The sequence below is a fragment of the Micromys minutus genome, assembly GCF_963924665.1.
Source record: "Micromys minutus genome assembly, chromosome: 24".
In the NCBI taxonomy this organism is placed as follows: Eukaryota; Metazoa; Chordata; class Mammalia; order Rodentia; family Muridae; genus Micromys; species Micromys minutus.
Genome location: NC_137959.1, coordinates 28,764,476 through 28,786,504, shown reverse-complemented (window position 1 = coordinate 28,786,504; position 22,029 = coordinate 28,764,476). Strand labels below are relative to the sequence as shown.

Sequence of the window (22,029 nt, the reverse complement as noted above, 5' to 3'; positions counted from 1 at the left end):
AAGGGAGACAAGCTGAGAGGTAAGGATCCTGTTGAGACCCGAAATTTAGAATCGCTCCACATCTGGAACTACAAACCCCAGAAGGCTTTTCGCCTTAGTAATTTGACCCCTGACCTCAGGAAGCCATTTGTTGCCAAGCAACAGCAACTCCTACCAGCTTGCAACAGTTGGCGGTAAAACTGCTCCAGTGAGAGCCCACACTGGGGCTTTGCGGGGGAGGGGCCGCGAACCCCTCAGGGCAGTGGGCTAGTCGCAGGGCGGTGGTAAAGGCTGAGCCTAAGGGACTGGCGGTAGCTGAGGGGTGGGGGTCGGTGATGGGGCGTACCGCGGGGCTGCAGGGCTCGGGTGGAGGGTGGAAGCACCCTACAGGGATTAGAGGAGGGAGTTGCGCAGCGCAACAGGCCCTGGTGCACAGTTGCAGGGCTGCGGTAGGATCATGTGCGAGGGCCCGTCTCGCATCTCTGGACCCATCCCCCCAGACCCTACTCTCTGCCCGGACTACTACCGGCGACCGGCCTCGGGTAAGTTGCGGGTTGCCGGGGCGGGGCGAGTACCCCGCCCCACCACTGAGCACGGCTTTCCACCGCGTCTTGCTTCTCAGCCCAAGGGCGCCTGGAAGGAAATGCGTTGAAGCTGGACCTGCTGACTTCAGGTCGCGACCTGGACTCCAGTCCTCCTCGTGGCCCTCGCATCAGGCCTGGAGCCCGAGAGATCCTAGAGCGTGGCCAGCGAGGCGTGGGGGACGTGCTGCTGCAACTGGGGGGCATCTCCCTTGGTTCAGGGGTCTCTCCTAAGAGTAAGTCCTTTCAGACGGGGTATTGAGGCATTCGTAGGTCAAAAGTAGTGGTTAAAATAAGAGTGCTTCTTGATCGCCTTGAGCCCCATGCAGTTAATGTACTTTTCTGGGTGTTAATTCCGTTAACATAAAAGAAGGGCAAAATACAATACTTCCTGGCAGGATCAGAGTTCATCCTTCTGCAGAAAGCCCCAGCTTCAGGCTTTCACACCTTTGACGGAACACTGTTTACTTAGTGCCTACTTTTTGCCAAGCCCTATAGTTGGTAGGAAAACAGGGTTAAAAGGCATGGGAGTTGTCCCAGGGTGGGGTGGTACCCTCTGAAGAGAAGGGAAGGGGGTAATGGGGAGAGTGATTTGACAGGGGCAGGACTTATGCGGGGGGGGGGGGGGGCTACAATTGGGATATAATGTGAATTTAAAAAAATAGATTTGTGGGGAAAAAGTATAGGAGTCACAGTTGGAGGAATGAACAAGACAGGACGTGTGTATAATATACACCATGATTACTGGCATGCTTCATTATAAAATGTAGAAGATAACCAGGATTACCGTATAAGCTGATTACCGTATAAGGGAATAAGCTGATAGTGGTGCTGTGTGTGTTTGGTGTCTAACATCCATGTAGAGGTCTTGGTTGTATTTAAGAATTTGTGTGTGTGATGTTGGAGATTGAATCCAGAGCCTCTCATATACTAGACATCTCCCTGATTGTCCGAGAGATCTTTTTGCAGAGGATAGGTGTGAATCTATATGCTGTCGGGTCTGAGTTATGTGGCCATTTGTAGGGCTGTCCCTAGCAACATTCCTCTCTCCTCCCCTTCCAGGGAAGGATCCAAAAGACCATGAAAAGGAAAACTTGAGGCGGATCAAAGAGATTCAGAGGCGCTTCCAAGACCAGGAACGTAGCCGGGAACAGGGCCAGCCTAAGCCCCTGAAGGCACTGTGGCGTTCACCCAAGTATGACAATGTGGAGTCTCGAGTCAAGGCTAGGATGAAGGTATCTGTCCCAGGGAGGCAGACATATAATCCAACTTGACCAAGGCAATTATTTCTGATCTAACTTTGTGTGTGTGTGTGTGTGTGTGTGTGTGTGAGATTACAAAAGACTAAGACATCTGGGTGGACCTTCTCTGAGGAGCTGATGGCATCAGGGCAAGTAAAGATTAGGCTAGAGGAAGAGAACATTCCATAGAGATGAAACCCCATGGGTAGGTAGAAATTCTGGGATCACAGGGAGTAGGGGCAATGGGCATAGTAGGTATAATTCGATTTGTAGGGGGGACAGCAGAAGGTTAGAACAGAAAGCCAGCTGGATACATATCTGAAAGAACTACCTAAGTTACTTATCAACATGTGATATTAGAGATTGAATCCTGGGGCACATGAACACTAGGTACTCACTAAATTATACTCACGACCTCTCTACTAATTCATTCTCAGTATCTCTATCCCTGTGTCTCTGTTTCATGTAGCCCAGACTGACCTCAAATTCTTCGACTTTCTAATGCTCCTTTGTTCACCTCCCATGCCCTGGGATTAAAGTTGTGCACTACCACACTGTTTTCTCTCTCGTTTTAGTTAATTACATTTTTTGAGATTAAAAAAGAAATTATATGTCTGGGTGCATGCATGTATATCTGCACCACAGAGACCAGAAGAGGGTATGTATCTCCTGACAGAGCTGTAGATTGTCATGTGATACTGGGAATGGGATCCATAGTCTCTGCAGAGCATCCAGTGTTTCTTCTTTAAAATATTTACTTAATATATATGATAACACTATCACTCCCTTCAGACACTCCAGAAGAGAGCATCAGACCCCATCACAGATGGTTGTGAGCCACCATGTGGTTGCTGGGACTTGAACTCAGGACCGCTGGAAGAGCAGTCAGTGCTCTTAACCATTAAGCCATCTCTCCAGCCCTGCATCCAGAGTTCTTAACTGCTGGGCTATCATTCCTCCCCACCCCCACCACCCCTACTGCTACTTTGTTACTTGATGGGCTCTCATTGTATAGCCTAGTCTAGCTTCAAACTCAAGTAGCCTAGGCTCGCCTTGAACTGGCATAATTCTCCTGCCTTAGCCTTCCAGGTATGGACATAATGGGTTTGGACCATCACTCCCAGCTCTTTTCTTTCTGAGTCTGTAGCTTGCTGTTTAGCCTTAGGCTGTCCTTGAATTCTCTCCATAACCTAGCATGGCCTCAAACTGTTATTCCTTCTACCTCAGCCTCCTGAGTCCTGGGACTATAGGCATGCACCACTATTTCTTGCAAAAACCCCCCCCCCCCAGGACAGAGGTGGGCAGCAGTTAGGTTTTGGGGGTAGTTACTGTTTCTCTATCCAGGGACCCTGAAAGAGACTGCGGATGGAGAGAAAAGACAAGGTCACATGAGACTGTGTTTATGCTGAAGCATCTGTGGCAGTGCCAGGGGGTAGGACTGTGTCCAGGAAGCAGATGGATGCATAGCTCTGGGTCTCATTGGTGAGGCCAGAATGTTAGTGACAATTAAACTGAGGACAGTAAGTCTGAGGAAGCAGCCCTTGGTCTTGAGGGCTTGGAGGTAGCCCTCAGTAATGTTGGGGTGTTGGGGGAGGAGAAAACGATGCTAGTTAAGTAAGGTAGATAGCAAAGTAGTCGTTTTAAGGCTGTGAGAGACAAGCATATTTAAATGTTATTGAGAAGTTCCTTCAAGGAGGAGGCCCACAGAGATGAGCATAGAAAAGTTCTTAGAGGAAGGAGGGACAGAAAGGGGAATGGTCTTATGGATTAGGACCCTGACTTCAACCTCCCTGATTTTTCTGCCGTACCATACCCTTCGTTCCAGGAGCTTGGCCCTGCTTCTGTGACAGAACCTGCCCAATTTCTGCGGGCACACTCCCGCTGTGGCCCTGGACTCCCACCATCCCGTGCCTCCAGTCCTCAGCTCACCCTGCCAGGTTCTAAAGCTAAGGTGAGAGGGTCTGTGGGGACTTGAAAGCCATCTGCCAGGAGTCCTGGGGGTGGAGTAGGTACAACGATACAGGCAGAGTTACGGGGTCTCCACCAGGCTTTCCATGTCTCTGCAGGGAACAGGCTTAGGTGTGGATTTCATTAGTCACAATGCCCGAGCTGCCAGGAGAGCCCCCCGGCGCCATTCCCGCTCCCTGCAGGTCCTTGCACAGGTTCTGGAACAGCAGCGGCAAGCCCAGGAGCACTACAACGCTACACAGAAAGGCCATGTACCTCATTAGTAAGTAGGTCCTGTGGGCTGACAGTGAGGTGAGGGACGCTTGTGGAGGATAAGAACCAGTCTGTCTTGGTGTCATCAACCCTGGGCCTATGCATTCACAGCTTGTTGGAACGCAGGGACCTGTGGCGGAAGGAGGCTGAAGCTCGCCAGCGTAGCCAGCCAGACCCATCCATGCCCCCTGGCCACACACTCATGCCTGAGAGTCAGCGGCTAGAGACACTGAACAATCTGCTTCAGAGTGAGTACATGGGCAAGGGTGGCTGGCTGAAAGGGAGCCCATGGGAGAACCATGCATCCCTACCCAAAGCTCACAGTTTCCATGTCCCATTGTAGGCCAGAGTCAGATGCTGCGTGAGCTAGTACTGTTACCTGCTGGGGCTGACTCTCTGAGAGCCCAGGGCTACCGTGCTGAACTGGACCGCAAGTTGGTGCAAGTAGAAGAGGCTATCAAGATTTTTTCCCGACCCAAAGTCTTTGTGAAGATGGATACCTAGCCCCTCCCCGTCCCCCCATGTGGGTAGATTAACAGAGATCCATGTTGAGGATCAGCACATGGCTGCAGAGGGCAGACTCAAGCCCTGCCATAGCTCCAAAGACAAGAGCGTTGGGGTGGGCAGAATCTAAAGCACTTCTAGTTCCCAGTGGCTGCAGAAGGGCCACCAGCCTCTCAACCTCTCTGTCAAAATTAAACCGTTGGCACACCGTGGCTGTGTTCCTTCCATAGGAGCTGTCTTAGAAATGCCAAGCCCAGTGGGCCTCCTGCTGCGTCTCTCCCATGCCCTTATTATCCCTCCTGTCTTGTGTCCAGGGAAAAAGGCTGACTTACAGTATCAGAGGAGGTTGGGGCTGGAACACAGAAGGACCATTTATCTACATTTGTAGGAAACTTTAATGTTCACCAGGCCGAGGGCTGAGCGAGCTGATCTTCCCTCCCCGGCTGGAAGGTCCAGGCCATGTTCCAGCAACCTAAAGTGACAATGGCTGCATCTTTGCCTGTCAGAGGCTGAATCCGCTAACATCACCTCGCATGCCATTCCCCCAGCCAGAATTGGCTTGCTCTCTGCTATCCAAGGAGGGCAGGGAGCTGCCAGCACCAGGAAGTAGGCAGCCAGGCTGCAGGTCCCAGCACAGGGGACCCTGTGACAGCCCATTAGAACAGGGAGGGTGGCGATTCTCTGTGACCAGGTCACTGCTGTCATCCTCACTGTCAGGATCAGTAGGCACAGGCCCTGTAGAGGAAGGCCCTGTCAGACGCCCAGATGCCCCTCGTACCACATTATTACGCTGGTTGGCAGGCTTGACAGTGACAATGAGGTTATGGCTGTTGGCAACCATCATGTCCGTCACTTGGTCCAAGGTCTTCCCAGCCACCTCAATGCCATTGACCTCGAGGATCTCATCACTGACCGCCAGCAGCCCTGTACTCTCAGCCAGGCCCCCACGCACCAGGCGGGAGATGAAGATACCTGGAACCCGCTCCAGACCCTGGGGAGCCACACGAACACTCATGCCATCTCGAATGTAGAAGCCCAGGGGGCGGTCTGAGCCATGTTTGTGCAACCTCACACGTCGATGGGTCTCAGGTAGTAGGTCCACATCTATAACTGAAGACACCTGGCGGAAATCTTGGGGCAAGCTGATTAACAAGGGTGGTCTGGTGCGCAGAGGTGCCACTGGTCGCAGCAGGAGCCCTTTCTTGCGCCTCTGTAGAGAGTTGGAGGCAAAAGCCAGGCCACTGGAGTCACCTTCTGCTGCAGGAGAGGAGGGGTACTAAGATTAGAGACTCTTCTCCCATTTGGGCCCGTGATATGGACAATGTCAACTGTTTTCTTGCTACTTGGAGGTCAGACCAAGGGCAGAGGCTGCAGAATGTAAAGCCCGGGGGCCCTGGGTATGGTCTACCCTAATATGCCTGCCCTGTCACCCTACCCCAAGGAAGCTACCCACTGTACCCCATCCTCACCCCGTTTTTGGACCAACAGGCGCAGAGGTGGGGGCCCGCTGGCCAGGGCCCGGTGCAAACTGTCATCGTTGGTGAGGGGCAGCAAGTCGCCGTGAGCATCCGTATAGCCAAGCAGCACATCCAGGCCAGGGATCTGGTGTACCACACACAGCAACCGTGAGAACTCCTGAAAGCCTCTCACCGAAGTGCGGGGTAGTGCAAAGCGTCGGAACTCAGCGTCAAACTGGAGGCGGGAGGGAAAGGGGAGAGGAGTGTCAGGACAGAGCCCAAGCCCCTTTCTCACTACAGGACTGAGGCTGTCAGGTGAGGGAAAAGGCTGCTGCAACAGCTGCAGCCTTAAGCTTAGACCTCAGCTCCGGTACAAGGGACACTGTCCAAGGTCTTTCCCTTGTTATCCACATACCCAGGCCATAGAGGGACTCTGGCGGTCCGTAGTGGGAGGGAGGATGCGATGAGGGGAGACAAGACAGAAAAGCAGAATAGGACGTGGAGGATGGAGGACAGAAGGAGGTGATGGAGACCCAAGGAGGTAGTAAGGGAGAGAAAGGCAATTGGGAGAGCCTAGCGCAGTGGCTAGAGACAAGACTAGAAAAGCTCTTACTTTGCTCTTCACCTCGACGATGCTATCGGGACTGCGCGCCGGAGTCCTCTGCGGCCTGGCCATTGCAGGGCCTGGCGGGCGGGGGACAGTGCCCCACGGCAGCCCCGCCGAGGCGCAGGTGCACAGCCCGACCCGCTGGCCCGAGCCGCCCCGCCCCTGGTGGTAACACTCGCCCCGCCCTCCCACCCAAACATGACGTCAAGGGGGACGCGACACCGAGAAACGCGGAGTCTACGTTTCCTAGGAAACGGAGACGGAGGTAGCGAGGGCTTCCTCTGTTCTTACGTCATTACGCTATGGTTCGAGCGTCCCAAAGAGGACTCGACCAATCCGAGGGCAGAATGAGGGAACTAACATTAAATTGTCTGTGCTGTCATTTCCATTGGCCTTACAGGACCGCGCATCTTGTAGAGGAAACTAAACCAACATTTTAAGAAAACTCTGGAGGTCTTACACAGCCGAAATGGCTTCAAGCCCCATTTTCGGCTGCAGCCTCCTAACCTGGATCGCTCCCATCCAGGCTAGTCCTTGCTTTTTCCCTTAGGGTTCTAGAGTAGTACTGAGAAACAGCTTACAGGCTCAGAGAGATGTCCCGGTGAGAATAAGGTGTCATCAGCGCGCAACGAGATTAGCCATCCAAAGACTACACACTTTACCGCCCAGGAGGTGCTTGCGCAGGCGCAGAACCGCGATTGGGCGGTGTCTCAAACTTAGGCTCCACCCAGCGGTCACGTGCTTCCTCTCAGAGACAGAGCAGTGGTATTCGCGGGAAACCCCTTCATGGGGGTCTCCTAGGGTGCTGCCGTGCTGATGTCGAATTCAGGGAGGCTGGTCCTGAAGCCCTGGATTCGAGAGCTGATCCTAGGCCCAGAAACACTGTCGAGTCCTCGAGTCGGTCAGCTGCTCAAGGTGAGCAGACCACTCAGATTCCAGAGACCCGGGTGGAGACTAAGGTAGTGAATTAACACTAGCCACTAATGTTGTATTAGGTACTCCAGGACTCGGAGACTGCGGGCCCATCTTCCGCCCCTGACACACCTGACACCGGGGCCGAGTTGCTTGTGTCAGACGGAACCCACAGTGTCCGATGCGTGGTGACGCGAAATGCCATCGACACCTCCGACTGGTAAGAGAGGTGTTACTTGTCTCTGGAAGGCGGGAGCCTAGCAGGGTAGTGTTGAACCTGAGGTGGGAGGGTGCTGGAGAGGTGGGGAAGCTTGCACGGATGGGGTACGTGCCTGTGCTCTGGGCAGTGAGGGCTGTGCTTGCAACAGGGAGGAAAAGGAGTTCGGATTCTGCGGGACCGAGGGCCGGCTCCTGCTGCTGCAGGCCTGCGGGCTCCGCATTCAGGTGGCTCAGGACCGCTCGGTGAGTGGTAAGGCTTATTTGGGCGGGTTGGTTACTGCACCTAGCTCTTTGTCGCAATTCCTGAGACACCACTCCCCAATATCTCCAGCCCGCGGAGTTCTACCTCCAGGTGGATCGCTTTAACCTGCTGCCCTCGGAGCAGCCCCGGGTACAGGTGACTAGTTGGTAAGTGTTCCCTCCAAGGAAAGGGAATGTAGCTCAATGGTAGACTACAGGCTTCGCAAGGCTGAAGTCCTGAGGGCTTCAATCTTAGTGTCTCCAAATTCCTCTCCCCAAAACAAAACAGTTAAATGAAGCTTCCTTCTGCCTCTGTTCTTCCTATGCCTGGGCATAGGTCTTTAGGTGAAAGGGATGGGCTTCAATCACACTGACACCTACCACCCTCCTCTTTCTCTCAGCAATCAGGATTCAGATGTGCAGAAAAAGCTCAATGAATGCCTCGAGTGAGTTTGGGGTTGGGCCCCTAGGTTGTGTGTGATATGGTCAGGGGTGGCAGAGCTGGGCAGACTGGCATCTGAGAAGTATTCCTGAGAAGTATTCACTGTTTCTTTAGGGACCACCTCTCCGAGTCTACTTCTTCCAGTGCAGGTACTGGGAGGGGTTTCCTGGCAACCCTACCTAAGTCCCTCTGTGGCTGTCTCTGGACATGTTTCCTCAGTCTGTCACTGTAATCTCTTACCCTCCCTTCTTGTTTCAACTTCAATCCTTTGGCCAAATTGCTGGCCCCAGGGCTAACACTGTCTCAGCTTCTGGATGAGGTGAAGGAGGACCAAGATCATCGGAGCGCACTAGTGCTTCTAGCTGAGAGCTGCCTTATGCTAGAAGGTCCTTTCACAATTCCCCTCACCCACTGGGCTACCTCTAGTTCCCAGGCCAAGGTCAGTGCTGGGCTTTTCTTGGGAGGTTTCAAAAAGAGGGTTAGTCAACTGCCGTACTGAGCTTTCATGTCCCATAGGGAGAAGCTGTGTTCACTGTGCCTAGCTTCTTGCTGCACATCTCTGAGGAGGAGGAACAAATTCTGAGTTCTATAGGCTCAAGTCAGAAGGCACAGGGTAAGAACTGGATGAGGAAAAAAAGGGCCCAGAGCCCACCACAGCACTGATGATTCTCTCCAGAGCTCTAGGAGATTTATCTTTGTCCTTCAGCCAGTTCCTCTGGTTCAGACCATAAGCACTCAGTACTCTGGGTCAGATTACCAGACTGTGCAGAAGGCTGTGAAATGCTGTGTAATGCTCACAAGCACTCAGCTGTCCTGAGCTGAGAGGTCTGTGCTCACACCCAGTCTCCTTTCCCCCAGAAACCCCTGCTTTCCTCAGCTACATGCCACTGGAAGAAAGCAGCGCCAGCATTAGCCTTCTGTCAGCCTTGGATGCATCAGACCCTGGGCAGAAGGACAACTTCCAGCCTCCACCAGCTGTTTCTTCAACCTCCCCGGTAGCGCGGACCCCCAATTCCCCACCCAGCTCCCCACTCTTGACCTGCACCCCCAGCCTCTCACCCCTTCGACAGGCCCCTAGTCCATACCAGGCCCATGAGACCAGAGCCCAGGCTCTGAAGCTGGAATTCAGGGCGCCCCAGTGGCCCATCAAGAAACGGCAGCTTTTCCCAAAAACTGGAATCCAGGAGCCCTGCTCTGTCTGGGTGAGCATTATAACTGGAAGGGAAACTGTGGGAGGGCCTTGGGCAGAGCTTGGAGAGGGAAGGGTAGGCTTGGGTAATATTAAGGGTCCTGACTGGACTCTCTCTAAATACTTTACCCCTTCCAGGAGCCCCCACTGAGGCATCATGATACTTCTGCGTTCCAGTATAAATATGAGGCACCCTCTGCCTTCCTCCATACCCAGGTCCAAACTGCAAAGTGAGTGTTTGGGGCGGCCCTGCCTGTGTTGGTCACCAGCCCTGAGTAACCCTGACCTCTGGGTGTGGCTTCTTTCCAGGCTGCCTCCTCAGCTTGTAGCTTGGGCCATGAGCATAGTGATGGAGTCTGAGTCGACACAGGTATGAGGAGCCATTAGCATATATCAGAGGATGTGTACACAGGGGCCTGCCAACCAACAGTATTCCACGCTCTGCTTCATTCGACAGTTTTTTTTTAATAAAATAATTTCATGCGGCAGGAGAAGAGAGGATCAGGGGTTCGGGCCGCCGCCTCTTTGGTCTGTGGCTGGGGAGGGAGGGCTCCGCTCGGGGCTGGAGGGTTCTGTTGGGTATGGAGGAAGAGGCTTAGTTCCAAGGCCAGAGCCTGTGAAGGGAGATGGAGAGAGAAAAACTCTAGGCTTGTGCAGAGCAGTCTTGTCACCTTCCCAACTGGCCCTTGCCCACTCTCACCTAAGCTTGGGGAAGGGGGTGCCTCGAGTTTCGGCCTACGCTTGAGGACAGGGGAGCGTTGCAGCCGAAGGGGCCGTTCTAAAAGGGATACAGAAAAACTTACTGGCTGTCCTCAACCCTTCTGTCCACCTTAGGTGCACGCAAAAACATGCACATGCTACTCCCATAGATTCTCCAGCTAGTGACCTCCCACCCTGGCAGAGGTCGGCCTTCAGGAGGTTGGCTTCCTTCCCGATGGCTCTAGAACTCACAGTAATGGTGGCCCTGTCCAAGGACCAGAACCAAGACCAAAGTCCAGGAGCCCCCCACTCCCGCTTCTGCACTTGAGCACAGGTAGAGGTGTCTCCCTCACCCGCAGGGGCCTGGAGCTGGTCCTCATGCACAGACACTGCTCGCCGGCCTGCCGAGAGAGGCCTCGGCCTCAGCTGGCCATCTAGAGGAGTCCAAGATATCAGAGTATGTTCCCATACTCTGCCCATACCCAGCCTTTGCCTCCCCCCTTTGGTGTTCCCAGAGGAGTCAGGTTCACAGGCTAGGAGTGGGGTGCCTACCTACCTTCATTCCTAGGGCCCAAGCAGGGGTCCTCTGGGAGACTCAGAATGTCTGGGGCAGGGCTGGTTCTTCGGGGACTTGGGCTGGGACATGGGGAGGGGGGTCCTGGACCATCCTGTTGGCCCCAGCCACGGCCTCTGAGCTCTGCATTCAGCTGCTGCCCCAGTGTTTTCCAGGTGGCGGACTCAGGCCCCTGCCCCCCTGGCCCAGGTCTACATGAGGGATCTGGGTAGAGAAATAAGTGTCAGCTAAGACCCCAGCCTGGCTGTGGAATGGTTCTGAGCAGTGGTCTGATCCCCCTCCTGTCCTTTGTGCCTCCTTTAGCACATATACAGGGGCCCTCACTCACCAGCAGACACAGAGTGGGTACGGGACTTGATTGAGATGGGAGGGGTCTCTGTGGAGCTGTCCATAATGTCACCTGCAAGGAAAGATTAGAGGCTTAGGTATCAGACCTTAGTGGTGGAGGGAAAGTAACCTGCCCTCTCCTGCCGAGGGGCAAGTACCTTAGGGATTATATCTCTGAGGCCACCTTGTCCCCCAACATCTTGTCCCGCCGGGGTCCTACTCACCATCAGAGCCTGCTTTCTTGATCTCGCCATCCTTGCTCTGTAGAAAACAAATCAGACAGCAGCCCTGTTGCCCATACATGTTGTTTGGCCTTGTCTCCATTCATGTTCTTAAAACCCAGCTACAGAATGGATGCCAGAGCATGGCAAAACCAGTCCCTGCCCTCTGACCTTACAGTCTGGGATGCTAGATAGTTAACACACAAAAATGTGCATGTTAGTCATGATAGGGTTTTTTTTTTGTTTCTTTCTTTCTTTTTTGAGAGTCATGTATATATCCCAGGCTAGTCTCACTTGCAATCCTCCTGCCCCAGCTTTCTAAACGCTGAGATTACCATCCAGCAGATAATGTGATTTCCTAGTTCTATGACTTCCCACACTTTAATGTCACTAAATTCAGGCCAGGTCTCACTGCATATGTTTTTTCTGAAAAGCTGTTTAAATGGACAGTACACAGATTTGTAGTTCCTAATAAAGACTGCGATTGTAGTAATGTTATTTAACTGGAGGGAAGCGAGAAGGAGACCATATAACCCAGTACATGACCAGACATAGAGAATATAAACCAATGGCGATATGAGGCTCCAAAGGAAAACAGAGGTCCAAGGGGGCCAGTACCAAGGTCCCAGGAGATCTTGCAGGAGTATTAGGAATCTGGATAAAGAAGAAGCTCCTGGAGAACTTTCAGGTACAGGTAAAAACAAGGTCAAATTTCTGTTAATTTCTCCTTCAGAGAAAGGAGTTCCCTACACCCTAGGAGGTATATATCAGTGACCTGAACCAGGTCAGAAGCAGGAAGGAAGAAAGTTAAATCCAATGACTCTTGAAGGGTAAAAGCATGTAACTGATAATTAGATCTATTCACACCATGTGTTTCTTCTTGGACACATATGTCACCCACAGATTACCACATGCCACCTGCCCCCGCAGTTCACCCCCCCCCCCCACTCACTTGCTTCCTCTTGTTTTCGGCACCCCCACTGCTCCGGCTTACACCAATCCTCTGCAACACCACTTGTACCCGCTGCTCAAAAGATGGGGCCAGTTCTGTGTCTCCACGTTCCAGAGGCCGCCTCTGAGGACAGAGATGCCTAAGTGGAGAGAAAGCCTACTGCTCTCTGTTCCTGAAGAGCCCTCAGCCCCGGCATCAGGCCTTACCTTATCAGGTCTGGCACCCATTGCTGCTTCTTCCTCAGCAGGTAGCAGTATCATGGAGTAGGCCTTGCTTTCCCGTGTGTAACGAGGCCGATTTCTGCGAGCAGGGTCAGGGCTGCTGGCGCCGCCTTCTGCCCCTCCAGGCTCCTCACCACGGCCCGGACGGGCTGGTGGTCGAAGCAGATCGCCAAGTGTGGTTTTTCTGGCACGAGCTGCTGCTCCGGGGCTGGTCTCTAGATCAGGTCGTGGACCCCTTGTTGAACGAGGTTTCTTAAAGGCAAAGAGGGTACCCAGCTTCTTTCGAAGTGTACGGGGAACAGGAGTGGTACCACCCTCAGTGGCTGGATCCTCCTCTGGGGCCCAGCTGTAGGAACAACCATCAGTGAGTGGAAAAACTCAAGGATGTCCCACCCTCTTCCACCCCCAGCCAACTGACCCTCACTCACAGGCGATCCTGCTGGATCAACCTTTTGGAGAAGAATTCCTCCACACCCTCATCCACACGAGCAGTGAGCCCATTCCCTTCTTGAAGCAGGGCTGGGGACACCTGGGAGACATTGGGAGGTTAGGAGTCGGGACTAAGAACTGTGGCTCTCCCCCATAGGCTTCCTCCTTAGCAGTGGCTTGGCCTGATTACATCCTAGAGCCGGGGACGACTGTACCACACTGGGTTTCATTCTCCACTGCTGTCACAGTGCACCCGCCCAGAGGATGCTATACCCTGAACTACCTGGCTGTCCCTAAGCAAACACCTACGGGTCACACATTCCAATATGCTACCCCTTCATTCCCAACAGTTCCCTGCAGTACCCTAACCCTCCACCTCCATACTATACCACCCGGCCTCTCATCCCGGGCGCAGTGGCGCCACTGCTGCGTCAGACCCTCAGGGGGCCTCAGGCCAGCTCCTCCTCTCCTGCCAATGCCCACTACCCTTGCCAGTACCCAACCCACACATCCACCCGCTGGTACACAGCAGACGCAGGAGTGTCCCGCGGCCCAGCTGCCCAGTGTTTTTCAGTAACCTTATGAGAGAGAGGGCAAGGCGGACACCGCTCTCGCACGTTCACTCATAGAACAGACCACTACAAGGAGGGAGTCTACCATCTAGGAGCTCCTCACAGGAAAGGTGCACACCATGGCCCGCTATAGCCTGAGGCTAAGGGTGGCCAGAAAGATGATAGGGTGCGTCCGGTGGCCTTGGGCCTCCATAACCCATCTTCCTGTCTTCTGTGGCAAGTGAAGAGTGAATGGTCCACCCATGACACTCAAGAGAGGCGAGGGGGAAGGGAAGCACTTACCTGAGGGCCCCCCGGCGGCGGGCGGTGGTGGTGCTGGCGGCGTGGCCTCGGCCGGGCTCGGGTCGGATGGCGTAGGGGTTGCCCGGCGGGTGGCAGGTCCATGCGAGGCAAAGGGCCTGCGGGTGGCCCCGGGGCGGCGGGGCTTGGAGAGCCGCGTGCAGACGGCCCAGCCTGCGGCTCCGCATCTTCCCCCGGAGCTGCCAGCTCGGGGTCCCGTTCTGGTTCCTCAGCAGCACCTGAGGCAAAAGCACCAGAAGAGCAGAGAGCGTCGAACCCAGGGAGGTGGCGGAGGCACTAGGGCGGGCAGTGGGGACCCGCCCAGGGCGTGGGGAGGGGCCCCGGCTACGCCGCCCGCCCCTCCCCCCAGTCGCCGCTGTCCGTGGTGCTGAGCGCGGTCCCGAGTGCGCGCGACTCGGTGCAGCCGCCAAGCATGCGCGTCCTGGAGTTAGGAAAAGGGGCGGAGGAGGTAGGGAAAAAAGATATCTTAGTCTTATTCTGTTCAGGTCCCACAGGGTTCTGAGAGCAGCTGACTCCGGCTTTCTTTCAGGGTTGGCTCGGAGAAGGGATAGGGTACACCCGGGATAGGGCTGAATAAGTGTCTAGGTGTCCAGATTGAACAGAGCTTCAGTCCACTTGGATAAATTCTCTTCCCTCCTGGGCCTGACTTACCATGAAGGGAGGGGACCAGGTGAAAACAATTACTGGGCTCAAGCCATTTCCACGAAGAACCATCATCCTGGTGGGATGGGTACAGCCTCAGTCTAGGATTGGGGTGGGGTATGACCCAGAACTGCTACTTACCTTTCACATCCCAGAGCAAGAAGGGAAGAGCCAGGGTTCTAGGTTTGGGATTCTAGAGACACTTACCTTTTCTCTCTCCTCTTCCTCCTCCGTGGGAAAGAAAAGCTCTTCCAATCCCCCAGGCTCGAGGGAGTTAAGCTCATCTCCACCCAGTGGTGGTACAACAGGGGCCACTGTCACTGGTGTCTGCTGAGCTAGACTCTCCACCTGTGATACCAGGCCATCCAAAGACAGGCAGATCTAAGATAACCTTAAAGTAACTATCGTATGACCCCAAAAGTTATTCCAGGTTTCTCTGTGAGTGTTAAACAAGTTACTCTAATGTGTGCAAAGCTTCCCCTCACCAGTCGATCTCGGGCTGCATGAAGACCTGCAAGAGCCTGAGCCACAATGCTCTCTGCTAGGGTCCCTGTGATTGACAGGCGCATGTCCCTGAAGGCAGGAGACAGTGAGGATTAGTGTACTATCTCTGTCCAGCTTTGTCCAGCTTTGCCCAGTCCAGTTGTGGTTGCTTACCTCAGCCTAGTGAAGGCATCTTGCAGCAGATGTTCTGGAAGCAGTTCTGGCAGGCCTCCGGAGCCCACCAGAACTCCCTCTAGCTGCTTTCTCCAGCCAGGTCTCTGCAACATCTGTGGGCAGAGGCTCCTTGTGGTATCCAGTGTGGTTTGAGTGAAGTCCTGGGCGAAGGTTATAAAACAGTAAACAGTATGGCTAGGTGTGAGTTCCCATTAAACCACTGCTAACAAGGGGCATATCACAGACAAGCCTGTAGAATGAGAGTCAAGCCTACATATGGAGGTGAGGCTGGGGCAGGACTAGGGCCTACCTGGATGTCCTGGCGACAGATCTCGCCCACCTGACCCAGGAGACCCTCCAGCTTCTGTTGCAGCTGCCAGTGATGGCTTGAGGACCTCCCAGCCTCGTATAGAATGGGAAGGATCTGGGGGCCAAGAAACAAAGGGAGCTGCAACCTGATACGTGATTGGGAGCAGAAAGGTCCTCATAGCAGGAGAGGGAGCGCTTACACTTAGAGAGAAGTTGGCATTCTGGATGGCGTCCTCAGCCTGGTGCACAGCAACCTCACCCTGGGGCCCAGCTTCACAGCCTAGCAGCTCCACATGCTCCTGAACTGATTGGCAGAGCTCATTCACCTCCTGGGGGGAGTCATGGATTAGTCCTACCTTTGTCTCTCATCAGTCTCCCTTCCGGGGTTTCCTACAGGAAGACAAACTGAGGGAAACCCTATCTGCTCAAGGTGGGATACCAGGGTCTTTTCCTTTTGGTTATTTTAGGGACTTGATATTTTCTCCAGGCCTAGAACAGGAAGGAAAGAAGCTTTGGTCACTCTGATTTAAAAGCTACTGTCACCTTAACCATCCATACAGAGGAGAGAGAGAGAGAGAGAGAAACTGAGGAAGCAAGCATGACTGGTGTGGTAAGAACTGTATGTTTGAGAGATACTCCAGAGGCCGGCCATGCAGGACTGAGGGCTCCAGTATGAGCAGCAGGGAGCTGGAAACGGCATTTAGTGAGAATGGGTTTTTAGAAAGTAGTAAGATCACGTGAGAGCCCGTGAGACGGCTCATGGGTAAATGTCCTTGTCACTGGGGCGTCAATCCCTAGGACCCACGTATACCTGGGGGCAGGTGGGTGCGTGTACATATGTATACACACACAAATTAATTAATTAATTAAAAATCATTTAAAGGTGTGAAGTTCATAAAGACCACCCCTCAGGATGTCTGGATTAAGGTAACTGGGCTCCAGAGCTTGGATAGGAATTGAGGCTTAGAACCTGGTGGTCGTGGTGCACACCTTTAATCCCAACACTTGGAAGGCAGAATCAGGCAGAGTTTAAGGACAACCCCAGGCTACACAAGAAACCAAAACCAAATAAAAGAACTGAGGCTTGGGAATGCAGAAGTAAGAACAATACAGAAACAAAACAAAAACAAAAGACCTGGGTTAGGGGGAAAATTAAAGCCAGAGATAGGACAGCTGAAAGCTAACTATAGTGAAGAGAGGGGAGTAGCCCTTAAATGGGAAGTCCGATGAGGCTACAAGGAAATGTTACACAGGAAGCTATTTCAAGAATGACCAAGGAAAGGAAATTGTTTGGGACACAGAACTCAGGTAAGACTGTCCTTTAGCCCAGGATAGTCAGACTCTCAGACTCAGGTGCCCAGGTACTCAAGATTAGGGGAAGGGACACTGACCTGCTCTGAGTGGTCTGAAATCAGACCCAAGGGCTGAAGACAGGGCTTGAGGTCAGAAGCAGAGTCAGCTCGGTTGTTCCTCCAGAGACAAGCTTGGATCTGCAGTCACGAGACGATGAGAAATGCCAGGGCGTGGAACCACCGCACACAGAAGGGCAGGGAGAAGAGGGGACCCCCACCTGGTGGACTGCTCGAGTTGTCTGTTCTGGCCGGCTGCGATGTGCCTGTGATACATCATTCAGTGGCAGTGGCATGGATTTCAGGCTGTGGTTCTGTTCCAGGGCTTGGGCCACATCCAGCAGGCCCAGAGCAGATGTGTTGTTTCGGTCCCAGATCACAGACCTGGACCCCACCAGGCTTCAGTTAGGGCAGAACCCCACCCAGCCCTCTGGTCTCATCCATTCATCTGCCTCATCAGCATGTATACCTTAGACCCACACACCCTTCTAATATATAACTCTTTTCCTCAAAATTGGTCCCAGCCCGTGCCCACCGTAGCCTGGTGTTGACTCGTAGAGCCTTGGCTAGCATCTTGGCGCCAGCATCCCCTATGGCATTGCCGCTGATATCCAGCACTGCCAGTTTAGGATTGGTGCCCAAAGCCCGGATCAGGACGCTGGCACCCTGCTTCAACCGCGACTCAGCCACTGACAGAGACTGCAAAGGCTGGGGTTAAAAGAAAGGCACTGATGGATAAATGGGATCGGGTTCAGCAAACAGGGTTTGAAGGAACAAAAAGTAAGAAGCATTACAAGACACTAATTGCTTAAGGACCCCCGCAGGGCTCTACGAACTCACACAGTCATCATCCTGTATGAGCTGGACTATCCGGTGCAGAACATCATCCAGCGTCTCCCTGTGGAAAGGGGCTGCTGTTAGGAAACTATCTGGGTGATGAGGTCCTGTCTGAGAGATACAGGAGTAGGCTTGGGGCTCACTTGCACCGGACGTTGAAGTTCCTTCCAAGGGCCACGTGCTTCAGAGAACGGCTCCTCCCAATGGCAAGCACCAAAGTCACCATGTCAGAGCCAAAACCTAGGAGTAATTAGAGTGTGACGCACAAGGCGCTGCTGCCAGGGCAGGGTCCCCCCCACTCTGGGATTCAGGTCCAAATAACAGGGGTATGGAGGGGGTTCCCTGGTGGCCTTACCATTATCCGACAGATCCAAGGAACTCAAAGCGCCCACGTCACAAACTAAGTCTTGTATCACCTGGGCACCCACAGAGCGCAGCTGGAAGTGGAGATAGGGTGCACTTAGGATCTTTATGTCTGGGTAGGGAAGGCCTCCCAGTCCCACTCTCAGTAATGTAGGCGTGCTCTCAGCTCACAACTAGGACTGGGTGCCCACCTCACATGCGCTGAGATCTAGGTGCAGGTCATGAATCTGAGTGTTGAGCGCGAGACCATCTAGAAGGGCCCTGGGAGAGGGTAACACACAGGTGACAAGGCCCGGGAAACCGGAACTCGGGGTGCAAGTAAGCACCAGGCAGGTTGGGGTTATAAAAGATTATGGTAGTGATAGAGGGGTGAGAGAGTGGGGGTCAAGGTTTAACTGCACGTGAGGATGTGACTGAGCGACTGAGCGTAGCAATACTGACCTGAGCGCTTCGGGTGGCAGCTTGCAGCCAGCCAGGCCCAGGTGCTGCAGCATCCTGGCACTGCCAAGGAAGCGTTGTAGCGCAGCTGGCGCCGCTTGGGACTTCCTGCGGTGGGGGTGGAAAGCAGAAGTGGGATTTATTTTCAGGGAGCTGATTCCCCCAAGCCTCTTCCTTCCCACCCTGCCTGGTGCCCCTTACGTGCGAGAGAAGATATTCCTAGAAGCTTCGAGATGAGTGAGGCTGGAGCAGCAGCCAACAGATAACGCCGTGAAGAGCTGGGGGAAGATGGTATTAGTGATAACCTTCCAGAAGCCCTGGCCTTCTCTACCATACTCTGCTCTCCATCCTACCCTGCTCTGGCATAGCCAAGCCCTACCAAACATCCCCCGAGACCACACTCTCACCATGCCTAGAGCGGTGTCAGTGCCTGCAAGATTCAAATACGTCAGAACGTTAGGACGGCTCAGGAAAGCATACAGGCCCTTTGGAAGGAAAGAGGGAGTCAGGAGTTGCCTAAGGAGCTGGCATCCCATTGATTAGGCAGTCCCAGTTTCTGACTTTAAAAACTGCTACTCACCCCACTATTCTGTAAGGCTCCCAGTGCCCCAGGGTTCCCAGAAAGATCCAGGTGGGTCAGGGTGGAGTCAAAGGTGGCATTGGTTGCCAGTGCCCTGCCTAGAGCTCTCATGCCTGTTGGTGGGTGAAGGAGCGCTAAGTATCAGATATCCCTCACCTCACCCCATCCCAACCCTCCTCCGTCCCACCCACCTCGAGGTGTTAACCCTGTCTGTGCCAGGCTGAGTCTCCTCAAGGCTCCCGGACAATGCTCCAGGTGTCTGCTGAGTGCGGCCATACCTGTGATAAGAGCAGCCCCGTGAGCCTCACCTCTCCCGGCTCGTCTGCCTTGGGTCTCCCAAATTTTGCCATACCTCTGTCATCCAGTAAGTTCCCAGACAGGCTGAGCTCCCGAAGTCCCGAATTAAAATGTCCTGCCAGTGCCTGGGCTAGTCGCCTAACGAAGTCTCTGAGGATCAAGGCTCCAGTGTAAGTCTCAGTCTCTCCACAGACCATCGCTCCCCAAGCCCACCTCAGGCCAAGCCTCACCCTCTCAGGCCACAGGTCTCCAGTACCAGCTCCTCCAGATAGGAAGACTGATTCGTCATGTGCAGGATCTGTTCTGAGACCTCCAGGCTCTGAGAGGAGAGGGTCATGACTCATCAGGTTGAACTTTGACCCTTACACCCTTGGCACTCCCGGCCGTGTGCCCGCTCACCAGTTTCATGTCCGTGCAGGAGAGCCGCCGGAACCACAGGTTATAAGATAAGGCAGCTACACTCAAGGCCAGGTCTCTGGTGTGGGGAAGAAAAAATGCAGCATTCAGGGCCTTCCAAACACCAGGCCCAGCTAGCACCCCCTCTATAGAGAGGCAGAAGTCTAGGAATATGGATGCTGGAGTTCTCTCCTCCCAACTCTGGCAGGCCTCATACCGGCTACCAAGGTGGCTGAAATCTCCAAGGCAGAAATGACGGCAGCCCTGGCGATGGTAGATAATGTCTACATCCTAGACGTGAAGAAAATATTTACAGCTTGCTTGGGGCCACAAAGGGTAGAGGGACTTAGCACATAACAGGGGTGTGTCAAACATCTCCAGAGCTCCCCAAAAGGGCCCTACCCTCACCCACTGAATCTCTTCTCGGAATGGGAAGCCATTGTAGTCACATAAAGCTTCATATGTCTCCAAGAAGCCACCTAGGGAGGTGTCAGAGGTATGATGGAGGGAAAGTCAGACACTAAGTCAGAGACAGAGGAAGGTCAGCCCCATACTAGATGGCAGCAGTAATCAAAGAACCCCTGTTCACTTTGGGGAGCCCCCAATACCAAGGGACTACAGTTGCATGGAGTCAAACGGGAAGATTCATGTGGCTCTGAATTGGCCCTCACCACACGGACTGCTGGGTACTGCAGAGTCTAAGGGGTGGCTTCTCTCCAGTCGAGCCAACAGTGTCGAGGGTGTGGGCTTCCGGAATAGCTTCCTAGGCAGAGGATGAGGGAAAGAGGCAAGGGACTTCTAGCCTTTGAAGGGTGAAAAGCTTTCACTGAAGCCCCCACCTGACCCCTTGGATTTTCTAGGCCTCACCCAAGGGTTGAGCGAGGGAAGACCTTTTTGATGGCAGCAGCCACATGCTGAGCCAGCTGTTCTAGAGCGGCCACTCCGGAAAACTCCAGAACCAGTTCAGGCTGGGACTCCAGCTCAAAGGTGACCTGGGGAAGAAGAAGCCTTTTGGATCCCTGTGTGGAAGCTGGTGTCCGTTGAGAGTTCTGTGTGTAGGGATAAATGATCAAGCAGAGTGTGTGTTCAAGTTGGGGTCCAGCTTTCTTACCCGAGGAGGTGTTTCCTGCAGTGCCATGGCTTGGACTTCCAGGTAGCTGAATGTGCGGTCCACCTGGAGAGCACAGGAATCATTTGGACTAACAGATACCACTCTCTGGAGCCTAGTTTCTTGCTTTCTCTCTCTCTCTCCCCCCTCCCTCTCCCTCTTTTTTTCTTCCCTGAAACCGGGTTTCTCTGTATACCCCTGGCTGTCCTGGAACTCACGCTGTAGCTCAGGCTGGCCTTGAACTCAGAGATCTTGTGTCTGTCTCCCTAGTGCCAGGACTAAAGGTGTGTGCCACCACCTCCCAGCTTGTCCTTAAATTTTAAAAATTGTACTATTGGCTGTTTTGCTGGCAGATCTGTCCATGTGCCACTTGTGTTCCTTGTTCCCAAAGATGCCAGAAGAGGGTGGTGGGTGCCCTGGAACTAGAGTTCCAACCACTTGTGAGCCTCTTGGTGGTGCTGAGAATTGAACTCAGGTCCTTTCTCTACAGCCCGGATTTTGTGGCATCCAGAGCTAGACCTGCCCAGACTTCCCTCCGGTTCACTGCTGGAAGCTCAGCACAGGCAAAAAGGACAGCTCTGCAAATGTAGTCCCTTGCTGAAGGGAAAGGAGTGTTGGCTAGGCCAGGGACTCACTCACCCTCAGGGGAAGGCAGGTGTGCAGCAAATACGCTCTCCATCGAAGCAGTGCCTAGGGGAGACAAAAGACTAATATTCTAGGGAAATGAAGCTTCTTCGTGCTTGGTCTAGCCACTGTCCTGAACTTCACTTCTGGCTACCGTACCAGAATATGACTTTGCTCAGCACCCTCCTGGGGAAGCCAGGTTTTCAAAAGCAGCTCCGCCTCCTTGGGCCGCAGGAACCTGGTGATCTCGCCTGTGGAAAGACAATCTACTGGGTGACTTTGGTCCCTCTATTAGGACCACGCTGTGTGCAAGGTCTGTGCTAGGCTGAGTGCCCAGGAATTCATCTACCAGCTAGGAAGAAATGAGGCGGACTTTTAGGAACTGGCCCTCCCTCTAGAACAAAACCTCTCTGGTCAAGCTCCCTGAGGTGCTGAGAGGTCTAGTTTGGAGCCAGGCTCTTCGCAGCCAGGTGGGCTCCCAGGAAAGGCCTAGCAGGGCTTACCTCGCAGTTCACAGGATATGCCATCTGGGGTTTGAGCCAT

General features: G+C 53.7%; 4 protein-coding genes across 5 annotated transcripts; 2 read left to right on the top strand and 2 right to left on the bottom strand.

The window, feature by feature from the left end:
- Positions 1–412: 412 nt before the first annotated feature.
- ENKD1 (enkurin domain containing 1) lies at positions 413–4,720 on the top strand. Its single transcript, XM_080937166.1, has 7 exons — positions 413–521; positions 602–796; positions 1,623–1,795; positions 3,627–3,752; positions 3,868–4,031; positions 4,133–4,269; positions 4,365–4,720. Exons 1-7 carry the CDS (start codon positions 437–439, stop codon positions 4,523–4,525), a joined length of 1,041 nt encoding a protein of 346 aa, XP_080793292.1. The 5' UTR covers positions 413–436; the 3' UTR covers positions 4,526–4,720.
- Positions 4,721–4,951: 231 nt separating this feature from the next.
- Positions 4,952–5,685, bottom strand: PARD6A (par-6 family cell polarity regulator alpha). The gene has a single exon (XM_080936747.1). The coding sequence runs from the start codon at positions 5,538–5,540 to the stop codon at positions 5,028–5,030; it is 513 nt and encodes a 170-aa protein (XP_080792873.1). The 5' UTR covers positions 5,541–5,685; the 3' UTR covers positions 4,952–5,027.
- Positions 5,686–7,332: 1,647 nt separating this feature from the next.
- ACD (ACD shelterin complex subunit and telomerase recruitment factor) lies at positions 7,333–10,039 on the top strand. 2 transcript variants are annotated; one of them, XM_080937039.1, is made up of 12 exons: positions 7,333–7,504; positions 7,585–7,721; positions 7,870–7,963; positions 8,052–8,128; positions 8,362–8,406; positions 8,517–8,551; positions 8,693–8,841; positions 8,919–9,015; positions 9,261–9,397; positions 9,473–9,604; positions 9,730–9,821; positions 9,901–10,039. In XM_080937039.1, the coding sequence occupies exons 1-12, from the start codon at positions 7,406–7,408 to the stop codon at positions 9,965–9,967; spliced, it is 1,161 nt and encodes a 386-aa protein (XP_080793165.1). In that variant the 5' UTR covers positions 7,333–7,405; the 3' UTR covers positions 9,968–10,039. The 2 variants fall into 2 exon arrangements, with proteins under 2 accessions (XP_080793165.1, XP_080793164.1); XM_080937038.1 differs by having other exon boundaries at positions 9,261–9,604.
- A 53-nt stretch (positions 10,040–10,092) lies between these two features.
- CARMIL2 (capping protein regulator and myosin 1 linker 2) lies at positions 10,093–22,029 on the bottom strand (the record flags this gene model as incomplete). Its single annotated transcript, XM_080937008.1, has 39 exons — positions 10,093–10,205; positions 10,292–10,369; positions 10,644–10,724; positions 10,847–11,068; positions 11,193–11,264; positions 11,416–11,452; positions 12,365–12,487; positions 12,571–12,931; positions 13,014–13,114; positions 13,869–14,104; positions 14,538–14,604; positions 14,736–14,876; positions 15,014–15,101; positions 15,186–15,346; positions 15,496–15,609; positions 15,695–15,823; positions 16,886–16,984; positions 17,065–17,227; positions 17,379–17,551; positions 17,684–17,741; positions 17,824–17,920; positions 18,036–18,117; positions 18,235–18,304; positions 18,485–18,589; positions 18,683–18,759; positions 18,889–18,966; positions 19,062–19,174; positions 19,253–19,339; positions 19,414–19,508; positions 19,589–19,677; positions 19,758–19,833; positions 19,972–20,045; positions 20,163–20,233; positions 20,426–20,517; positions 20,622–20,746; positions 20,866–20,928; positions 21,502–21,552; positions 21,646–21,737; positions 21,990–22,029. The coding sequence occupies 39 exons, from the start codon at positions 22,027–22,029 to the stop codon at positions 10,093–10,095; spliced, it is 4,194 nt and encodes a 1,397-aa protein (XP_080793134.1).

Bases quoted from the DNA above. Each gene is read 5' to 3' on its own strand.
- ENKD1 (XM_080937166.1), top strand. From the start codon at position 437: ATGTGCGAGGGCCCGTCTCGCATCTCTGGACCCATCCCCCCAGACCCT. The intron at 797-1,622 runs GTAAGTCCTTTC...CTCCCCTTCCAG, and splicing joins TTCAGGGGTCTCTCCTAAGA to GGAAGGATCCAAAAGACCAT. The intron at 4,270-4,364 runs GTGAGTACATGG...GTCCCATTGTAG, and splicing joins ACTGAACAATCTGCTTCAGA to GCCAGAGTCAGATGCTGCGT.
- PARD6A (XM_080936747.1), bottom strand. From the start codon at position 5,540: ATGAGTGTTCGTGTGGCTCCCCAGGGTCTGGAGCGGGTTCCAGGTATC.
- ACD (XM_080937038.1), top strand. From the start codon at position 7,406: ATGTCGAATTCAGGGAGGCTGGTCCTGAAGCCCTGGATTCGAGAGCTG. The intron at 7,505-7,584 runs GTGAGCAGACCA...ATGTTGTATTAG, and splicing joins GAGTCGGTCAGCTGCTCAAG to GTACTCCAGGACTCGGAGAC. The intron at 9,822-9,900 runs GTGAGTGTTTGG...GCTTCTTTCCAG, and splicing joins ACCCAGGTCCAAACTGCAAA to GCTGCCTCCTCAGCTTGTAG.